The sequence below is a fragment of the Aquila chrysaetos genome, chromosome 1 (assembly GCF_900496995.4).
Source record: "Aquila chrysaetos chrysaetos chromosome 1, bAquChr1.4, whole genome shotgun sequence".
Taxonomy (NCBI): Eukaryota; Metazoa; Chordata; class Aves; order Accipitriformes; family Accipitridae; genus Aquila; species Aquila chrysaetos.
The window spans coordinates 28,793,758-28,812,078 of NC_044004.1; the positions used below are offsets into that span (position 1 = coordinate 28,793,758).

Sequence of the window (18,321 nt, forward strand, 5' to 3'; positions counted from 1 at the left end):
GAGATCCTCCCAGACAAGCTCCTTTATAGGCATATTAACTTTACTGTAAAGTACATAGATTTTTGTTAACTCTTGTGAAGCATAGTGTTTTTCCACTTTGCACAATGCAACACTTTCCCTGATTGCAATACTCTGCACAGTTGTAACTTGAATTTTGTTTTGGTATCTTCACTGTTAATTCATCCACAGACTTTCAATAAATAAATAAATAAATAAATAAGCAAGCAAGCTTCATTTAACTCCTTAGCCACTATCCTATCCTACATCATTTTTGCTGTTTTTTTCTTCAGTATCACAACAGTTTCTGAGGGTATTTTACCCTTCCCCTTTCCTACTGATTCATTCCCTAGAATGCTTATAGCTACTGAGTTAGTTCTGTTCCTGGATTTTCGCACCATCTGCACGCCCTGGACAACTAATTAAATGAGATTTTCATACGCTCCTCTCTATTTCTTTTCCATTTCTTACAAGGAATGCTTTTTGCCAATATACATTATCCACAACTCTAACACAAATTAATTTGAGTTTCCCGCTGACTCCTCTGAAAGCACTATTATGGCCAGATTCCATGTGACTCTTCCAGGTATGCCCAAGAAAGAGCATATAGTAGTTTACTCCTTTGTATCCCAGCATAACTACACAGATAGTGGGCTTTCAGGAAATGCAAGTGCTGCTCTGAACTGCTATGCACTACCACTGGCAGAGAGACATTGCCATTTCCAAAAGATGAAACTGGAACAAAGAAGGGCTAAGGAAGCAACCAGAACTGAGCAGGGGAACTGCACTTTTTCCTTTAAAAACAGTAGTGAAAGGTTTCCGGTAGTGTTCTGCAGCAAAAACAGTCGAAGGACTTTCTTTTAGGATCCTCTGAATGTGTATTAAGCATGATGAAGCTGACAAACACCACTAAGTTTTGAATGCCCGGCTAGGGGACTGCTACAGCTACAAACTCTTCTAAAGCTGATTAAAAACTCTGAATCACAGAGATATATAAATACACTGCCCTAAATTTAACATATTCCAGATTATCAGCATATGATCATGGCCTTGTTTCCTGGCAACTGAAGACACACAACTCTTTGATAAACACACACACACACACACACACACACACACACACACACACACACACACACACACACATATATATCTGTCCTGATCTGGGGGGAAAAAAATAAGAGTTTTCTGTGAGAAAATGTTTTTTTCCCTTTTAGCTCACATTGGTGAGCACATCATACAACTTCTAATCACTCTACATTACTACACAGATTCTATGCAACAATATATCCAGGGCTGCAAAGATGAATGATCATACCTGCAAGCACTCACTGCTCATCATCTCTCTGATAGCAATAATCAGCGATAATCCTTCTCAGTTCAATTTTACTAACAAAATGTTGTGAAAAAAGGGTTTTGGTATCTCTACAAGTGAAACGCAATGGAGATTCTTGTTTAAAGCAATCAGAACATCTAAATGTCACTCTGCAGCAGAGACGGATCCTTCAAAATGGAGCCACAGCAGCATTTAGTTTTCACCTACCTACTGTCTGATCTTCCTCAGTTTTTTTAATAACCAACATTCACTTCTTTGGTTACAATGAGAATGCTGTTCCTGAAGCTGGTGAGACTGACCACAGTTTGTGGAAAGATCCTCAAATTGTATAAATTTACATAGCTCTTTTCAATGTTAATATGGCAGTTGAAAATCTGGCCCTGAGGCTATGAAGTCCAGTCCTCTGTCCTTGTAACTTCCCTTTGTGGTTTTTTTCAAGATTTAAATGTTATATTTTCTAAGTCTTCTATTCAATTATATTTTATAAATTTGGGAGAGTAGAACTGACAGAAATTCCGTAGCTGCTGGAAATGACCAATTTCAAATGTGAGAAAGCAAGCTGAATAGGTTATGGAGATGGTAAAACTACTGAAGCATCCAACATTGTATCAAAATCCTAGCACCGTCTCCATTCCTTCTCCCTTCCTTCCTCTTTTTCATCTTTAAAAAGAAGTTAACATTTTAAAAAATATGTATGTTTTTGCTGATGCACCTAATACAGAACATCATCAACATATTAAAAGATGGGATTGCCTTAATCTATGTCCCTTTTTCTTTTAAGAAAAGGAAATGTCTGTGCATGGGGCAGAGGAAAGCAGAAAGAGCAGACAGATAATTCAATCACTTCCAGGTTTGAATGCTCCTGTATCTCAGCTTCAACATTCTGTTGTCTCATTATTTGAAGATCTAAGTTCTCTTTTGGTCCCTTACTTAGTTCTAGTGTCCATTGTTTTGTGGATTTATTTTTCTTTATGCTAATAAAAATTAAAGGATTTATGGAAAAGTGCTACCCTGTGTCTTGCAAACATTACAGCAAACAAATAGAAGAAAATACCTTCATGATTTTGAAGAAAATCAGAAACAATCAAACTCTTTATGACTTGTCATTTGCATGGCTGTATTTCATACCAATTAGTGCTAATGACACAGGGAATTTGTTTTAAAACCAAACTTGTAATTTATTTTTATGTCTAAACAGAAATGACATCCAATGTTTGGGTAAAACAGTTCATGTCAGAACTGAAAGTGCTGTCAAAAGTGTTCCAGCTGCAGTCCTGTGCTTAGCATACAATGAGTACAGAGCAAAATTTATCTCCCCTTGAATACCCTCATGCCTATTCGTATCAACACAGTAGGTCGGGGTATTATCTAAGTCATATGAGATGTCTCCGGCTTCAGGGGACAGTGCAGTGTCTTCTTTTCCCTACCCACACCCATTTTGCAGGCTATTTCATCACTATAGTGTTCAAACATCATTCAAGGATCCCAGCTGCTAGGACAGCCATTAGCCAACCGCCAAAACCTGTTTACACAACAAAGCTGCATCACCAGTGAAAGTTAAAGTTGCCTTAACAGCCTATAGAAAATAGTACTCAGTTCTGAAGTGTATTGATGTATCAGCAAAGCATCAAGTTACATACTGTAAGTACTCACACCGAGTCTCCCAGTAAAATTAATCATAGATCTATCCCTAAATTCAAGAACGAATTCCCAAACAGACAATTACTTAGTTGGATTTATATACAGTCTTTGAAAGAGCCTATACGTTTCCATTTTGTTGGTCAATAACTAGCTAATGCCAGTGTTAAGCTAACACTTTTCATTATTAAAAACATTTTTGAGATGGATAATTATTTACAACGAGCTGAACTGTTGCTGTAAGACATCTCTGAAAATGTCTTTCACAACAGGTGAAAGTGGGCTGGTGAACAGCTCTTGCTTTCAGAAGACTTTAAAAGAATCCATCTCAGACCCTGGACTATTTCTGTTGTAGCACATGTTAGGCCAGATTGTGATCTCAGTCATAGTAGTGTAGCAGGATAATGCAAGCTGCTATGCTAAAGTAAATGCTCTACTGGTTTCAACTGAATTATTTCAGATTCATATAAATGCACGTAGAACACAATTGAGACTAAGTATATTAAATTAATGACATGTGGCATGGTCAATATGCAATAGTCTATACAAAAACATTTTTAAAAACTATCAGTACTCACTAGGCACATAGTATTTAAAAAAAAAGATTAATTATTTCAGTTTTTCTTTTATGAGTACAGGTTAATAGAGAAAAAGGAATAAAGTGCTACAAAATTCCTGAAATATGAAACTCCACAATTACTAAGCATTATGTACAAAAGCATTGTTTGGTATATTTCACATCGTGGATTATCACAACTGGCTTTTACAAGAGTTCTTTTAAACTATGAGAATCCATCCATCTACAACTGAAGTATTCTTGCAGATTAAGATTAATGTATCATGAATCATCACGGTTTAATATGCATGACACGGTTTCATTTCACACATGTTCTGCATGGGTTGATTGCCATGTATGCCAATATCAAACAGATGTTAATTCTTTCATTTTTATGCTCCCAAAGTATATTTTAATTACCTAGGAGGCTTGGCAAAGAAAAAGAGGGAGGTATTTTGAAGTAGATTTAATGGCAAATCTAAAATAAAAATCCATTAGAAAAATAATTTTTAAAATTCATGTTTTCAACAATATAAATTTTAATATGAAAAAGAACACATGATATGCAAAGGAACTGCAGACTGCTCTCATTAAATGGCATGTTCCTTTTTGTAAACAAGAAAAGAATTTTTCATTATTTTTCTAATAAAAAACATGATTTTAAAAGTCCTGCCAATTAAACACAAGCTTTGTGATATGAAATGTTTCTGGAAGTCACCTGCAAGGCATTGTATGTTTATAGTATGCCTAAATTCTTAAATCTGGGTATTTTGCAAAGAAACCGAATCTCCATGTAAAACATCACTATAAATTCTCACATCAACAGTGCTGTATGTCTCATTTTATGGATCATCTAAATTAAAAAGTCCTTAAATATAAAATATTTCACAAGTCTCCACTGTAAGAGGCCAGAAGTGGAAATGAAAAGAGGTATCCTAGGTTAAGATTAACGTATAATGAGAAAGCTGTTTCCAGCCAGCACCAACTCCCACTTTATGCTGTGTCAGATGCAAGACAAGATTCTCCAGAACCAGAACAGCAGCAGAGCCACAGGTCAGGATGGAAGAGTGTTGGCTAAAAACTGTGAGCTTTAACTAATTCCTAATTTGATCAAATGGACTTGCTAGAGTAATTTCCATGGAAGTTAGAGCAGGTCTCTAGCTTTGGGCCTTATCTTACTGAAATCAACAGGAACAGGAATGGCTCCCAGGAATTTTGCACTAGAATTAGTTTTAGCAAGCTGAAACAGTCTCCAGGTTGAAAATTACAATTATTGAAACTGTTACAAATAATAATAGTAGCAGTGATATATTTGATACATAAATATTTATGTTAGATAGTATAAATAGCAGATTAAAAAAAATAGTAGCTAAAATATTATCAAAACCAAGATATTCTGCCCCTCCCCATACCATGGAGATCTTTTTTGTACAGTAATACTTCCAACACCAAACAAATTATTTAAATTTCTTGCTTACATTCTTACACAAGCTGGCATACAGCTTTAAAATGAAAATGTGAACTGACATTTTGAAAAATAACTGACAGTCATGGCACAAGAATGCAGTGACCTCTGTCCTCCAATATTCCCTTTTTTCTTTTTTTTTTTTTCAAATGCCCAAATACATGCAAGGTACCCAGAAACAAAATGCTAATTACCAGTGAAACCCTAATTCCAAGGAAGTCAAAAGTACCACATTCCCATTGAATTCACTGGGACAAGGAATGAATCTAAAATGTGGATTTTACACACACCACACAAAACACTTGTGCAGATTTCTGAAAACATACACTCATCGCATTGCAGGGAATCAAGCCTGCATTCCTTGCTCAACCAATATTCCCTGACTGGAATAACAGCTTTAGATGTTATTTTTGTTCTCATTCTGTTTTACTATGTTAAATCACCAGATTGTTTTTCTTTTTACTTAAGATAAATGTGTGAAAGTGCCTCCTTTCCATTCATAGATGTTATCTTCCTCAAACTTCAAATGATTCAGCTGGGTGAATATAGAGTTATAAATAATTTATCAAGATAGATACCAGTTGTTGGGAAAAAAAAAAAAAACCTGAAGGAAGAATATCACTGCATAAAATCTGAACATTAAAACTGATTTTTTAAAAATCAATCTTTAATTGTTTTTATTACCTCCTAATCCAGGTCTGAGACGATTATCATAACCATCCAGAAGTCTGTCTAGAATTCTTGTAAAGATGGTGATGTTATTCTTAGCTTCATCTTCCAGGGAGTCAGCCAGCACTGATCTAAATGGACATTTTACATTTTAGAAAGTGCTAGATATGTTTTAAAGTACACTCAACATGCAGTTTTTGCAGGCTGGCCTTGAATATTTAACTTGCTGCCCTCCAACAGGAAGGGTGTAGTTAAGAGTATATGAACACACAATTTATATGTAACATGTTCAGAAACATAAGAGTCGACAATATACTATTTAAAATTTCCAGGAAGTCATTTTCCAGTAGCCTCTACTTCTACCCAACATTGCATCACCGTGAATGCTACTTCAAGCCTCACTAACACATTTGGCTGTGCAGGTGCAAAAGCCTGTAAGAGCTTCCCGGGCCTTGGTGGCACGTCACTCCTGGACTGATAACCTGGGTTCCCACGCACAAAACTGTCTCCTGCCAGCTCTACCCTATCTGTCCTCACCTAAGTATACTCAATCTCTGGGTAAATCCTGTGGATATGCTTCCACCCAATGGTCATGTAACGTACATGACCAGAAGAACTAACATGAGGGAAAACTCCAGCGATCATGCTCAGGGAGTCCTCTGATGTCAGTACTTGGTGGGTGGGAACAACGATGCTGACTAGCAAGCTGCAGGATAGCTGTGCATAGCCTTCGTGTTTCTAAAATGCTATTTTGTTATAAAAAGCACTCTCTGATGTTCCACTAGATGCAGACAAACCTTATAAAAGTTGCATAGAAAAAAAAATCATAGATGAAGTGTCAAGAAGAATCTCTAGATCATCGATCGTTTCAAACTTCCCCGATAAAGAAAGAGATGTTACAGCCTTTACGGGTCACACCTCTGTGGAAAACACTAGGGGCTGGAACACGAATCTGCTGCCCAGCCAGCCGTGGTGCTGAACAGTCCTCTGGGACCTGGACACCCAGACCAAAGGTTTTGTGTACCAGGGAAACACTCCCATGCAGAAAGCCTTACACATGCAAATGTTACTGTGCCAACAATTTTAAGCACCGTGCATGTGAAATGCGTGAGCTCATCAGCCTTACCTACTTAATACCGCAATATTAGTACCAAGGAAGTAAGCCTCGTATGTTAGACGCATTATCATTTGTACCTTTTTCAGCCACCTAAATTTTTAACCTGAAACGTTCGAGTATTTATCATCTCTAAATGAACTACTGATCAAGGCATTCCGAATGCCATAAAAACAAGCATCTTTCCTTCCTCCTCCAAACCAAAAGTAGGTTTGGGTGACATTCTCTCTAAAGCAAGCTAGAAAATGATTAAAGACAGGGCTTTATGTTGGTCCCCAATTCAACAGCATGGAGGAAGTATTTAAATGTAAATCATTGCAGTCTGTGCTTGCCATCACATAAACCACCGAATCGACCAAAATCAGATCACTTATAAAGAACACACCAAAATTTCATGTGTGATTTTACTGATGTGAGAGTTTTTTCTTAATTTAAATTACTGGATGGCTCATTTTTCATTTTTAAAATGTATTTCTGTACTGTAAGTCTCTGCCATTTTTTAAGCTTCTTTTTGAGATACAACAGTTTTTTGAACTCTAGATACCACTTAAAAATTAGATCACACAATTAGATCAAATTAGGGTCAAATCCTGCAAACTTTACTTGGGCATAAACTCCTTAATTACGCATGTAGTCTCTTTGACGTCAGTGAGATTACTCACTTGAGTAGGGTTTCCAGGATCAGGCCCACTGTGACTCAACTAATACTGCACCACAGTTAGGCATAAAGTGAAATGGGAAACATAGTTTCAGGAAATATTTTGTTCACTAAGAAATAGACAAAAATAAATGCAGACTTCTTAAATCATTAGGAAACTTGCATTATTTAGCTTACGACCCTTACCATATTAGGACAAGACCTACTGCAGTCAGACCCAAAATAAGTAAACCGAAGTTACAAACTACAATTAATTGCATGTTTAGGGACTGTGAGCAACACAAAACTATTACGTGATTAAAATTACTTTCTCTTACGCTGTCACTTTAGAAATGGGGAACTTTAAACAACATGAGAAAAGTTGATTAATAAATGAGGCTATTGTTTTATTATATGTGATTGTGAAGTTGTATGCTATCTCCACCTAGAGGTTTAAAGCTTAAGTATCATTCTGAATTCTGTTATGTTGACCAAAAAAAAGACCAAAAAAAAAAAAAGGCATGCCCATATTAAAAAATATGCGAGCAGTATTTTAGAGACTGTGATTTGCTATTTGACTTCACGATAATCTCTCTCTCCATCTTAACTGTTCCGTACAGTACAGAATCACAGTGATACAGTAACTCCAATAAATCTTTAAGAGATCCAGTAAGGCATTTAAAGGAATTATTTTTTTAATGGTGAAACAAAGCATCAATTCACAAACTGTTTAAGGACAAGAGATTAGGCTTATACGGTCCCTAGACCACCTTCCACTGCATTTGCTCTGGAAACTGTGTAATACTGCATTCAAAGAGCTAAGATATAGATTTTTTATTATTACATTACTACATACTATACTTTTATAACCCCTCACACAAGCTTACCCTCAGCAGACCGTAACATACATGTTTGTAGTGAACAACAAAATTAAACATCCTCTCACCTTGTTGGTAGCCACACCAATAAAACGAGAAGAACCAACTGCATCTTGGAGAGTGCCAGCTTCCTCTTCATCGCTGCTCTTTGCAAAACCTAACCGTGCAAGAAAAACACAAACCCACTCTCAGCTACAGTCAGTCTCCGCCAAGCAGTGCTTTCAACTTAACCCGAGGAAAAATATGTCACTTCAGCGGAGAAAGGAAACCACTGGATTTCTGCAGCACTTTTCACTACTAGCAACTTATTGTATCTCCATCTTTCCCAACGATCCTGCTCTGTGCAAAGAGGCAACGCATGATCAAAAGTGGCATGTGAGCAGACGCATCAGATGCTTCCCTTTTCCGTAAGCTGAAAGCCCCAAGACGAAAAGGAACACAAAATTAAAAAAAAAAAAAAAAAGAAAAAACCACCAAAAAAAGCGTATGTATAAAAAGACCGGGGTTTAAGCATTCCTCGCCTCGCTACGGCACACCGCAGCCGGGGGGGGCGGGCGGGCGGCGAGGGAGAGTCGTGCCATTCGCAGGGGCTCGGTGCGGGGACCGCGGGCGAGCCGCCCCCCGCCGCCGCCGCCGCCGAGCGCCCAACACGTTTGACAGCTGCTCGGCAAAACACCGGCGACAGCCGCCGCCGCCGGGGGCGCAGGGCGGGGGCGGCGGGGGCTGGTAGCCCCCGCAGGGCGACAAGTTGCGGACCGCAGCGGAGCCCTGCCCGCCTGCCACGGGCGGGCGCTGCCCGCGGCCGTGGGGGGCCACGCCGCCGGCACCCGCGCTGCCCGCGGCGGGCGGGGACCCCCGGGGACCCTACCTGGGAGCAGCGAGCGGGCGGCCGGGGCGGGAAGGGGGGGGAGGGGGGCGGCGGGGGGGCGGGGAGGGTGGGGGGGAACGGCGGGAGGGCGCCGACGGCGAGCGGGGGGCAGGAGGCGGCGGGCGGCGGGGAGCGCGGGGCGGCGGCGGCGGCGGCGGCGAGCGCGGCCAGGACGGAGCGGCTCCCCAGCGGCGGGCGGGCGGGCGGGCGCGCGCGCGTGCCTGGGCGCGCGGGGGGCGGCGGGCAGCGCGCGTGCCGCTGCGCGGAGGCGGGCGGGCGGGCCGGGAAGGTTGGGGGGGCGGGAGGGAGGGGGGGGGGGGGGGTCGGTCGGCGCGGGGAGCCGCGCGTGCCGGCGGGCGCGCGGGCGGCGGTTCGGCGGGGCGCGTGGGTGCCCCGCGGGGCGCGGCTCGGCGGGGGGCGTCATGGCGCGGCGCCCGCTGCCCCCGGGCCGGCGTGCGGGGCGGGGAAGATGCAAGTCACCCTGCTGAACGGCGGCTCCCGCGCGCGCGAGGGGGCTCCCGTGGGGCCTGACAGACAGCCTGCGCGGAGCGGGCGGGCGCGGTAACTTGGCCGGTGCGCGAACGATAACGCGGGCGACGAGCGGCGCCCGGGACGACGCACCACGTTTTCCGTGGCCCTTCTCAACCTTTCAGTCACCCCTCCTGCGAAGTGCGCGTTCGACAGGGCATCGCCCGAACCACCACCCTGCGCGCTTTTCGGTCTGCTGCGGGAACAGCCGCCGGCACCCGGCTCCCACCCTCGCTCCGAGGCTGCCTCATTAATATTCCTTTCCCCACTTGCCCATTGGCACAGTCTAATTGAAATGCAGAGAGAAGAAAAGTCTGTCATTTAAAGTGAGCTCAGGATGCAGGCAGCCAAGAAAACAAACCTTGCTTTTCTGCTCAGATTGCATTACTTTCTGTTGTATTGTCTTTTAAAGCACGTCGCCCTCCTTTCTTATGCGCAGTCCTTCTTTGGTAGGAACTGGACCGCTGCTGGGATTCACTCCCGTTGATTTTAGGTTTTCCAGCGCAAGTAGATCAGGACAGGCTTGGCAATTAAAGATAAGGGTTTATATTTAGTGTACCCTCATTTTGCATTGTTAACTCGGAAATAATTAAATAACACCGGCAATAATATCGCAGCTTCTTTTTTTTTTTTTTTTTTTTAAACCAATCTCCATCCATCTCCTTTCCCTTCAATCTGTTAATTGCAGAAAACACAGCTCTCAATTATCCTCTTAACGTCACTGGCCTACCTGCTTACTGCGTTTTGACTGAAGTTGTTTTGCTGAAGTTTGCTTCTGAATCATGACCGGTTCCAAAATGAACATGTGAAGTTGCATGCACAGACATAGTGGGTAAAAAAAAAGAAGAAAAAAAAATTTTCTTCAGTTAACTATAGAATCAACTATAAAAATTGGAGGATTCTTTTTCCTACTCTCCTTTCTGCTGTTTTTCCTCTGTTGCCTGCTTCCTAATTGTTGCTGCTTGCAACTGGAGGTCCCCTTGTTTTCCTTCTCTAGTGGCTTGATGATTCCACAGCAGAGCATGAGAGGGAAAAGAAAGAAGAAAAGAGCTTGGGCTGTCAGCATGATCTGCTACTTCCAACTTTGAGATATATCATAACTTGCAGTAAGACTGGGAAGAGAGATGGAGCAGGCTGGATTTCTTTGTTTTTAAATAGCAAGTAAAATGACAGCCCAAACTGTGGGAAATGACAATGGTAAGGACAGAAGTGCAAAAACACTCATTCAGCAGCCATCTAACTCTGGATGTGGCTAAGGTACAAGGCCCTTCTCTTTCCCTTTCCAGATGTGAAAAATTCCTCTGCTTACAGTTCTTCATTATCTGATCAGTTAAGCTTCTATGGTCAAGCTAAAGTCTTCTTTGGATCTACCTGCAAGTCCCCATGTATTAGGAATTAACAGCTGCAGAATTGACAACTGATACTAAAGGCAGAATCAACACTCACAGTAAAGAAAACTAGTTTTAACTACTTGTCCTAAGATAGACTGACTTCACAAATATCAATACGCAGAAAAAAATTCACTAAAAGTGAAGAGCCTTCATGATGTATTCTAATATGAAACACGTTACATAATAGAAACAGAATAATTTTTTTCCACAGGTATTCGTGCCATTTCTTCCAAAAAGACACTTCAAGTAACCGTAATGCCAAACTGGAATCTAGTCTTTGTATGTGAGTTGCATCAAAAAATAGAAAAACACATATGTTAAGGAAAGCCGTCACAGTAGCTGCACAAGGAGCTATGTGATAGCATATTGTCATTCTTCAAAAGCCACATGGGGTAGGTATGTATTTATAATGAGCTTGTGCTCAAAGCCTTCCCCCAGAAAAATGTGCTGGGTTTTAGGCTCTAATCACAATTATTACCTGTGATGTTCTTTGAGATTTACCATAGCTTCATGCATTGAAGTCACACTTCGGATAAACCACATACCTTAAAAGTATCAGAAACTTGAAAATAACCCCTCATTCCCATTTCAGACAAGTTGGACCGCCCTATGGGGCATCCCAAATCACAGGGAAGCGGAGTACGGGGACAGACTACTGAGGCTGTGAGAGATCAGAGGCAATATAATTACTACCAGAGAGAAAGGTCTTTATGCTAGTCCCATATGCTTATAACCCACTCTGCTGATGAACTAGAAGGCATTTGAGGAGAAAAGTGTGCTACTGCTGGGGTTTTATTGTTTTGTTGTGTTACGTACATGCATGGCTCGCAAACGCTGGATGTGTTAGCTCTTGCTGGTTAGAAACGGTGCGCTTGAGCCCCCCCAGGTGCATAGTCAACAGTGAACTCTCTCTTCCCTTCTGCATTATAATTTGCGAATTGGTATTGAATGCTGTCATTCATTATTGAATTTCAGTTAGCTCTCTCTGAGTCATATGCGGCGTCCAACATGTCACCTGGGTTTGTGAGACTCTCCTGAGTCCTGATGCAAGTGCCCTGGAAGGTGGGGAGTCATGCCATTGGTTTGAATAGGACTTGAAACAGTCCACTGGAAGGCATCAGGTCTACAAATTGTTACTTTCAAAGTATAACCAAATTATTTTACTCAAAAGGTTTTATTTTTCTGCTATATTTGCCAAAATATATAAATAGAATTCAATCCCTTTTTTTATATTTAAAAATATCTTTTAAAAAAGGACCCTAAAATCCTGTTATTACCCTTTGCCAAGGATCTCAAAGTTCTGCACATGCTGATAAATGGTGTTTCACAATACCTCTGTGAGATTGGAATGACTTCCTCTGTGAGGACAAATTGAATAGCAGGGCAGGTATGGGACATTGCTTAAGCACTTCTTCCAGTTTAGAGGTAATAGAATCACAGGAGAGGTTAAGCCGAGGCTAGTCACTGTCTATACTGCCAAACACTAAATTGAATGCTTCCTTTAACATTTTGCTTAAAAGAATCATTTAGATGACAAACTTACACCAACCTTCAGGCAGAATAAATTACTTAAAAACAGTACCTCCAATTTGTAGCAACTAGGGAGGTGGCAGTAAACATTTTCTGTCATGGACATAATCAAGTAATGCCAAACAGAACTTAATGCGGAATGCTGATGTAGGGTACGTTCTGCAGTATACCAGTTCCAGACAAAAATTTTTGGCAGATTGAGGTAATCATCATATACTTTGTGCTGCTTGAGAATAATCCTCACCCTTATATCTAGGCCAGCAACACTCTTAGCTGTAAGCATAAAAACAATAATCATTGGCGTTCAGTGAAGTGATGCATATATGTGAAAATCGAAGTGATATATCAGAAATTTTTATATATGATATAGCAGTGGATTTTTTTTTTTAGTATAAACAATGCTTTTTATAAATGTTTTAATCTCTAAAAAGGCATAAAGCACATCTCAATCCATATGATGTTAATTATTGGAAAGTCTATTTTATTTATCCTTTTAAAATTTCTGTTTATATTAATGAAATAGTTAACCACCCATGTATAAATGCAAGTGTTTGAGATATGTAATGAAGATATAATGTCTATGTAATTTTAAACATGTATGTTATGTTATTTTATTTTATTTTTGTGAATAATGACAAAATAAATAATTGAAGGGGGGAATTAATTTTTGACCGAGTCAGTTCCTAGACTGGTTCATCATGCCGCTACATGGATGCTAATCTGAGCAAAAAGAAGGGAAGAACTGGCTCCTTTCAGGAGCAGCTCCACATTATGCCCCACTGAATGATGATGGAAATAAGATTTCTGTAAGAAAAGAAGACTCAGGTCTCCAAAACTCCTCTAGTCACTGACTTTCTGCAAGATTGCACCCCAAATCCCTCAGAGAGGTGAAATTATTTTGAAATGCACCATTCAACAACAGATGCTGGTATAATAAACAAGAAAGCAAGAAAAATCTTACAGCCTTAGGCGGTACCCATTGTTATAAGCGCCTGAGCAACTTTTAATCTTTAGTGTTTTCCATCTAGCTGTGACACTCCCAGATTGGGAAGAGTTGCTGTGCTTGTTCAAAAGCTTTAACTATCATACAGGCTTCCTGATTGAAGAGCAGAAGTAAATGGCCAGTGCCAGCTTTATTTCAACTATGTGTAATCAGCTTTAAGTTACTTTCCGAAGTGCACTGGGAAGTCCAGTAGAACAGGAAATTAAAATGAGCTTTCCCATCTTACGTGTTGATGAGTGTTTTTTCTTTCCCAGGATTATACTTCTCCCAGATTTGAACCTTAAAAACCATATGAGGATTTTTAGTCTTCTCCAGATACACCGAGATCTACAGAAAGAATGAGCGGAGAGTCTTTGCAGTCTTGCATCATCCTTTTAGAGTAGGTCTTCCTTGACAGGACAAACATAAGGCAAGCAGCGGAGGGCAATGCAACACATGCACCAGCTGGGATGGGAAAGCTCAGGTAAATAGAATTGGCTCATAACTCTTGGTTTGGGTGGGAGGAAGGTCAGATCTGCTTTTATAAAAGCAACAGTTTGCTTCAGCTGCAAATTCCTGTTTTCTTTTCACATCTATGGGGAGTTCACATATCACAGCAGGTTGAAAGTGAGTTTACAGCAAAACAAGACCTTTGTTCTGGGGAGACAAGACAGAATGCAGAAAATGCAAATATATGCTAAATAATTTCATAAATATCTTTACATTTGTGTTACAAGTACAGTCTATTTTATCTTTCAGCTGTTCACTCAAATATTCCTTGGACTCTGAAGATGTTTTTCATGTAAAGCAACACAGATCTGTGATGTTTCATGTTCCAGGTATCCAGCTTGGAGCAAGTAGAGCTTGTTTATTAGAGGGATAGAAATATACAGCATTTCTAAAAATCAGCATCACAACACAAAACTACTTTGAGATTCATTTTGTTTGAATATACTTTGAAGTTCAAAGACAAATTCTCTTCTATTGCTACAATGAGATTGATATTCAGAGAAAATTTTACAGACATAGGGCCACTTAGAATTGACCTTTTTTCCGGGAATACAAAGAAAGGAGAGACACTAGACTTCTGCCACCTCATGTTGCCCACAAAATTGCCATGTGCTGACTTTGGAATCTGGAAATACCAGGAATCATTCGTCAATAGCTGTCTTTGCTTCTGCAAAGGCCTCATCTCCCCTCTTCACTAGCTAATATTGGCCACACTAAATGATGTTCAGTTCACAGGAATTTATCAATGACCAATGGATTTGCCTAAGCCTCAAGGCCCCAGACAGCTTCTGAGAGAATATGCTTCTGCACATCTTTTTCCCCCACCATAATGCAGTCTGTAGGCAGATGACGCAACTGAGCAGTGAATATTTCTGTGTCTAAAATATTTAATTAATTAATTAAAATCTGCTTCTGGAGACTCAGTAGCATGAACAATTAGTAAAAACAAGCAGAAAGTTAAATGGAATATAGCGTGACAAACAAGGGGATTACCAAGGGATGTGTTTCCCAGACAAACTGGTTTAAAAGGTACTGTCTTTTGTGAACAAGCACAAGTCACTCTAGAACAAAAAGCATGATACAGACCTTCAGATTGCCTGAAAACTGCTGAAATTAGCTGCTGACAGGTTTGAGCAGAAAAAATCATGGGTTTTTTTTATTCCTACTAAGAGGGCATTGAAATTTTGAATTTTAAAAAATGGATGTTTTTCTGAAGTCCTGATAAAAAATTTCAGCCTTTGCCCTAATTTCAGTGCTGCTTAGAAGAATGGCCAGAATTCATTTAGCGGTCTGCTCAATAACTGCTCCTAGTCAGGAAGGCTTTTGTTGCTGATCCAAGATTACCTTATCTTGGGTGGCAAAAAATCTGCATTTTAAAAATGATTCTGCCTCCCAGGACATCAAAGAGTTTCCTCCTGTCTGTGACTAATGTTAGCTAAAAGACACGCGAAGGTGTTCTTCTATCACTAACAACAAATAATCCAAAGACAGTTCTAACATGAAATGTCTTGCCTAGATTCAACAAGAACAACAAAATAATCACATTGCTCCATACTGAGTCAACACAAATCTAGCTTCTTTGTCTATGGAGTCTAGATAGTAAAATTTAGGAGGAAGAGCGTTGTGCTGTGTCCCATGTTTGTTAGAAAAAAACATAAATCACATAATTGCTTATGATGTAGTTGTAGCCTGTGACAATTTGCTCACATTTTGCAAAAACATTGAGCTATTTATAAACATATCTGGTTAAATAATTATCATTATAGTATTTTTATACATTTAAAAGAAGAATTTAGCTTTTCTGCATGCTGCAGGTGACATATTACGCAGGATGACAATTAAATCATAGTAAAGACATTTGCATAAACAAACTGCTAGATTTCAGTACCTGCTGTCTGTATTGCTGTTTCCTAAATTGTCCCTTGCTGCACCAACAGATAGAGAGATCAGGAAGTCCCTAGCCAGACAGATGAGAACCACCCCAGCTCTTGAGGAGCTGGTTAGACGGATTCGCACCCAGCCCTCCTGGAGGAGGCTGAAGTAACCAAGGATGCACAAATCCAAAACGCTCCTAGCATGCACCTAAGCTGGCAGTGTGAATGCTTCCCCCACTCTTCCATGCTTCAGTGCAAGAGGTCTTTAGGTGAATGAAGGTTCTCCATTTCATCTCTACTCAATTCCATACATCCAGGTGTCAAGCACAGCCCAGGGCCTGAGAAAAAGCATCAGACTTTGGCAGCTGCCAGTCCAGCCGCATTCCATTGCTTTGAGTATGCCCTGGGCTAAAATAAATAAATAACCAGATAATGGATGACACTTGGTGTAAACAGGCCTGATTGGCCTTCCTCTCCTTTCAAGCAAGGAATCACCAGTGAAATAGAGGTGACTCACTGAGGGAATCCAAAGCATGCTTTCTCTTTCACATGTGAGTCTGCAGTAGCCGTTCATGCTCTAAAGGGGGAGAAAACTAGGCTGCATTTTAATATTCATTTCCACAACATTGAGTCAAAACTGCCTGTAAGTGCAAAGGGATTTTTAAGGAAAAACAGAGCTGCCCTCATATCTCACTAGCATAGTGAGAATGTATAAATAGCTGCACATGGCAGATAGTTTGTGTCAACACAGTATTGTACTTGTGAGCATCTGGGTAGCAACTGCCTGATACAAGAGAGCAACTGAGCAGCTGCTAGGAAAATATTATGCTGCTGCCTACAAAGTGCTGTGTTACCCAAAAGCTCTGGACGATGCTATTCAAATCCGCCACACAAAAAGGGGTGCCCAGGGCAAGAGTTTATTAAACATCACCAAGATTTTTTGAGAAGAGGGAACTTGTTATGTCCTTTCTAATTGATCGTGTGGTACTGGCTTTGTGCTCTGAGCTTTTGCTGATGGTCCCTACTGTCTAACTGAGAACTTGGACAGGTCCTCACCTTGGCCTGGCCACTCCCTGGCATGGGTGGACAAAGTTGTGTGCCACATTTTCGGAACGTGGCGACAGGGTCTCCCCTCTTCCCTGGTGGCCCTCCATGCAATTTTCTCACTGCGCCATCTGGCTTCAGGGGCTTGATCTCGTGCATTCCAAGTCCCTTTTTTCCCTGGGAAGCTCTGAGGGATGCTGTGGGGACATAGAGGCAGCTCCTCCCCCCCTTCCCCTTCCTGGGGAATGCAGTACCACATCTGATGAAGGAAGCTTTTAGCTAACCCTGAATTGCCACTGTATCGAAAAGCAGGCATGAGCACGGCCAGAAGTCACAAACACGCCTGTTAGCCAAGGCAAGATCCTTCCCAGTGCTGGCCCTCCCTAAAAGCCCAAATCTGTTCTCACAAACACCAGAGACAGAGGGGCAGTGATCTGGGATGCAAGAGACCAGAGAGACACAGAGAAAAAAAGTCTTTTTTTAATCTAATTTGCCAAGTCACGTATCTCCAACCTCCAACTCCACTCTTCACAGAATTCCCACTCCTCTGTTTTGATTCCCATCTATTACAGGCAACAGTCCATCAGGAACCTCATATCATCATATCCTTGACTATTTGTGGCTTTTTTTGAATTATGCATTTGCCCAGCAGCATTACTTCCACAGAGAAGTGTGGATGGCTCTTACGATTCCCAACCGCAGTACCTCTTCGAAGAAAAAATTGTAGCTGAATGGAGTCTTATTTAATTTTTGAAATTTTAAAGGACTTGCAGGGAGCTCTGTTTGCATAAGGACCTTTCTATTGCTCTGAGCCTAAAAACTACATTATAATAAGTATTCAACTAAGAGATCAGTCTACCAAAAACCAGCAACAGACTACATGCAAAAAATTGAAGAAAATATGCAAAGTAGTCTTCGTGCACTGTTTATATGACTCTGTTAGAGATGTACCTGCAACTCAGTTTGGCAGACTTGTAGCTTTCACACATTTTTACTGGAGTAGTTTGGATTGCAGAGAACAGCTTTCTTCCCTGGTTTTATGTTGCTTAATCCAGCCCCTCACGAGTACATTCAGGAAATGGGGGATATTAAATTCATTTTTTCTGCACAGCAGCAGGTCTAACTTTAATTCAGGTATAAACAGAGTGTTTCCTCAAATTCATTCTTATCCTGTATAAAAAACAAACAAACAAACAAACAAAAAACCCCTGCAAAACAAAAATCTAATTGATCAAGCTATTCAGAGAGACCATAAAGAATTTTTTCTTTCAATACATCTCTCTTACCCAACTGCCTTCCTTCTT

General features: G+C 40.8%; 1 protein-coding gene across 2 annotated transcripts in view; it reads right to left on the minus strand.

The window, feature by feature from the left end:
• The window catches only part of GABRA2 (gamma-aminobutyric acid type A receptor subunit alpha2), a 65,044-nt gene extending 55,843 nt beyond the window's left edge, over positions 1-9,201 (minus strand). Inside the window, exons 1-3 of one of the 2 annotated variants that reach the window (XM_030042768.1) lie at positions 9,159-9,201; positions 8,359-8,447; positions 5,677-5,792 (exon numbers count right to left, since the gene is read on the minus strand). In XM_030042768.1, coding sequence (XP_029898628.1) covers positions 5,677-5,792; positions 8,359-8,429 — 187 coding nt within the window. In that variant the 5' untranslated portion in view covers positions 8,430-8,447; positions 9,159-9,201. Of the gene's footprint in view, positions 1-5,676; positions 5,793-8,358; positions 8,448-9,158 lie in introns of those variants that run through there. The other variant, XM_030042860.1, reaches the window with a different exon arrangement.
• Between the last annotated feature and the right edge of the window lie 9,120 nt (positions 9,202-18,321).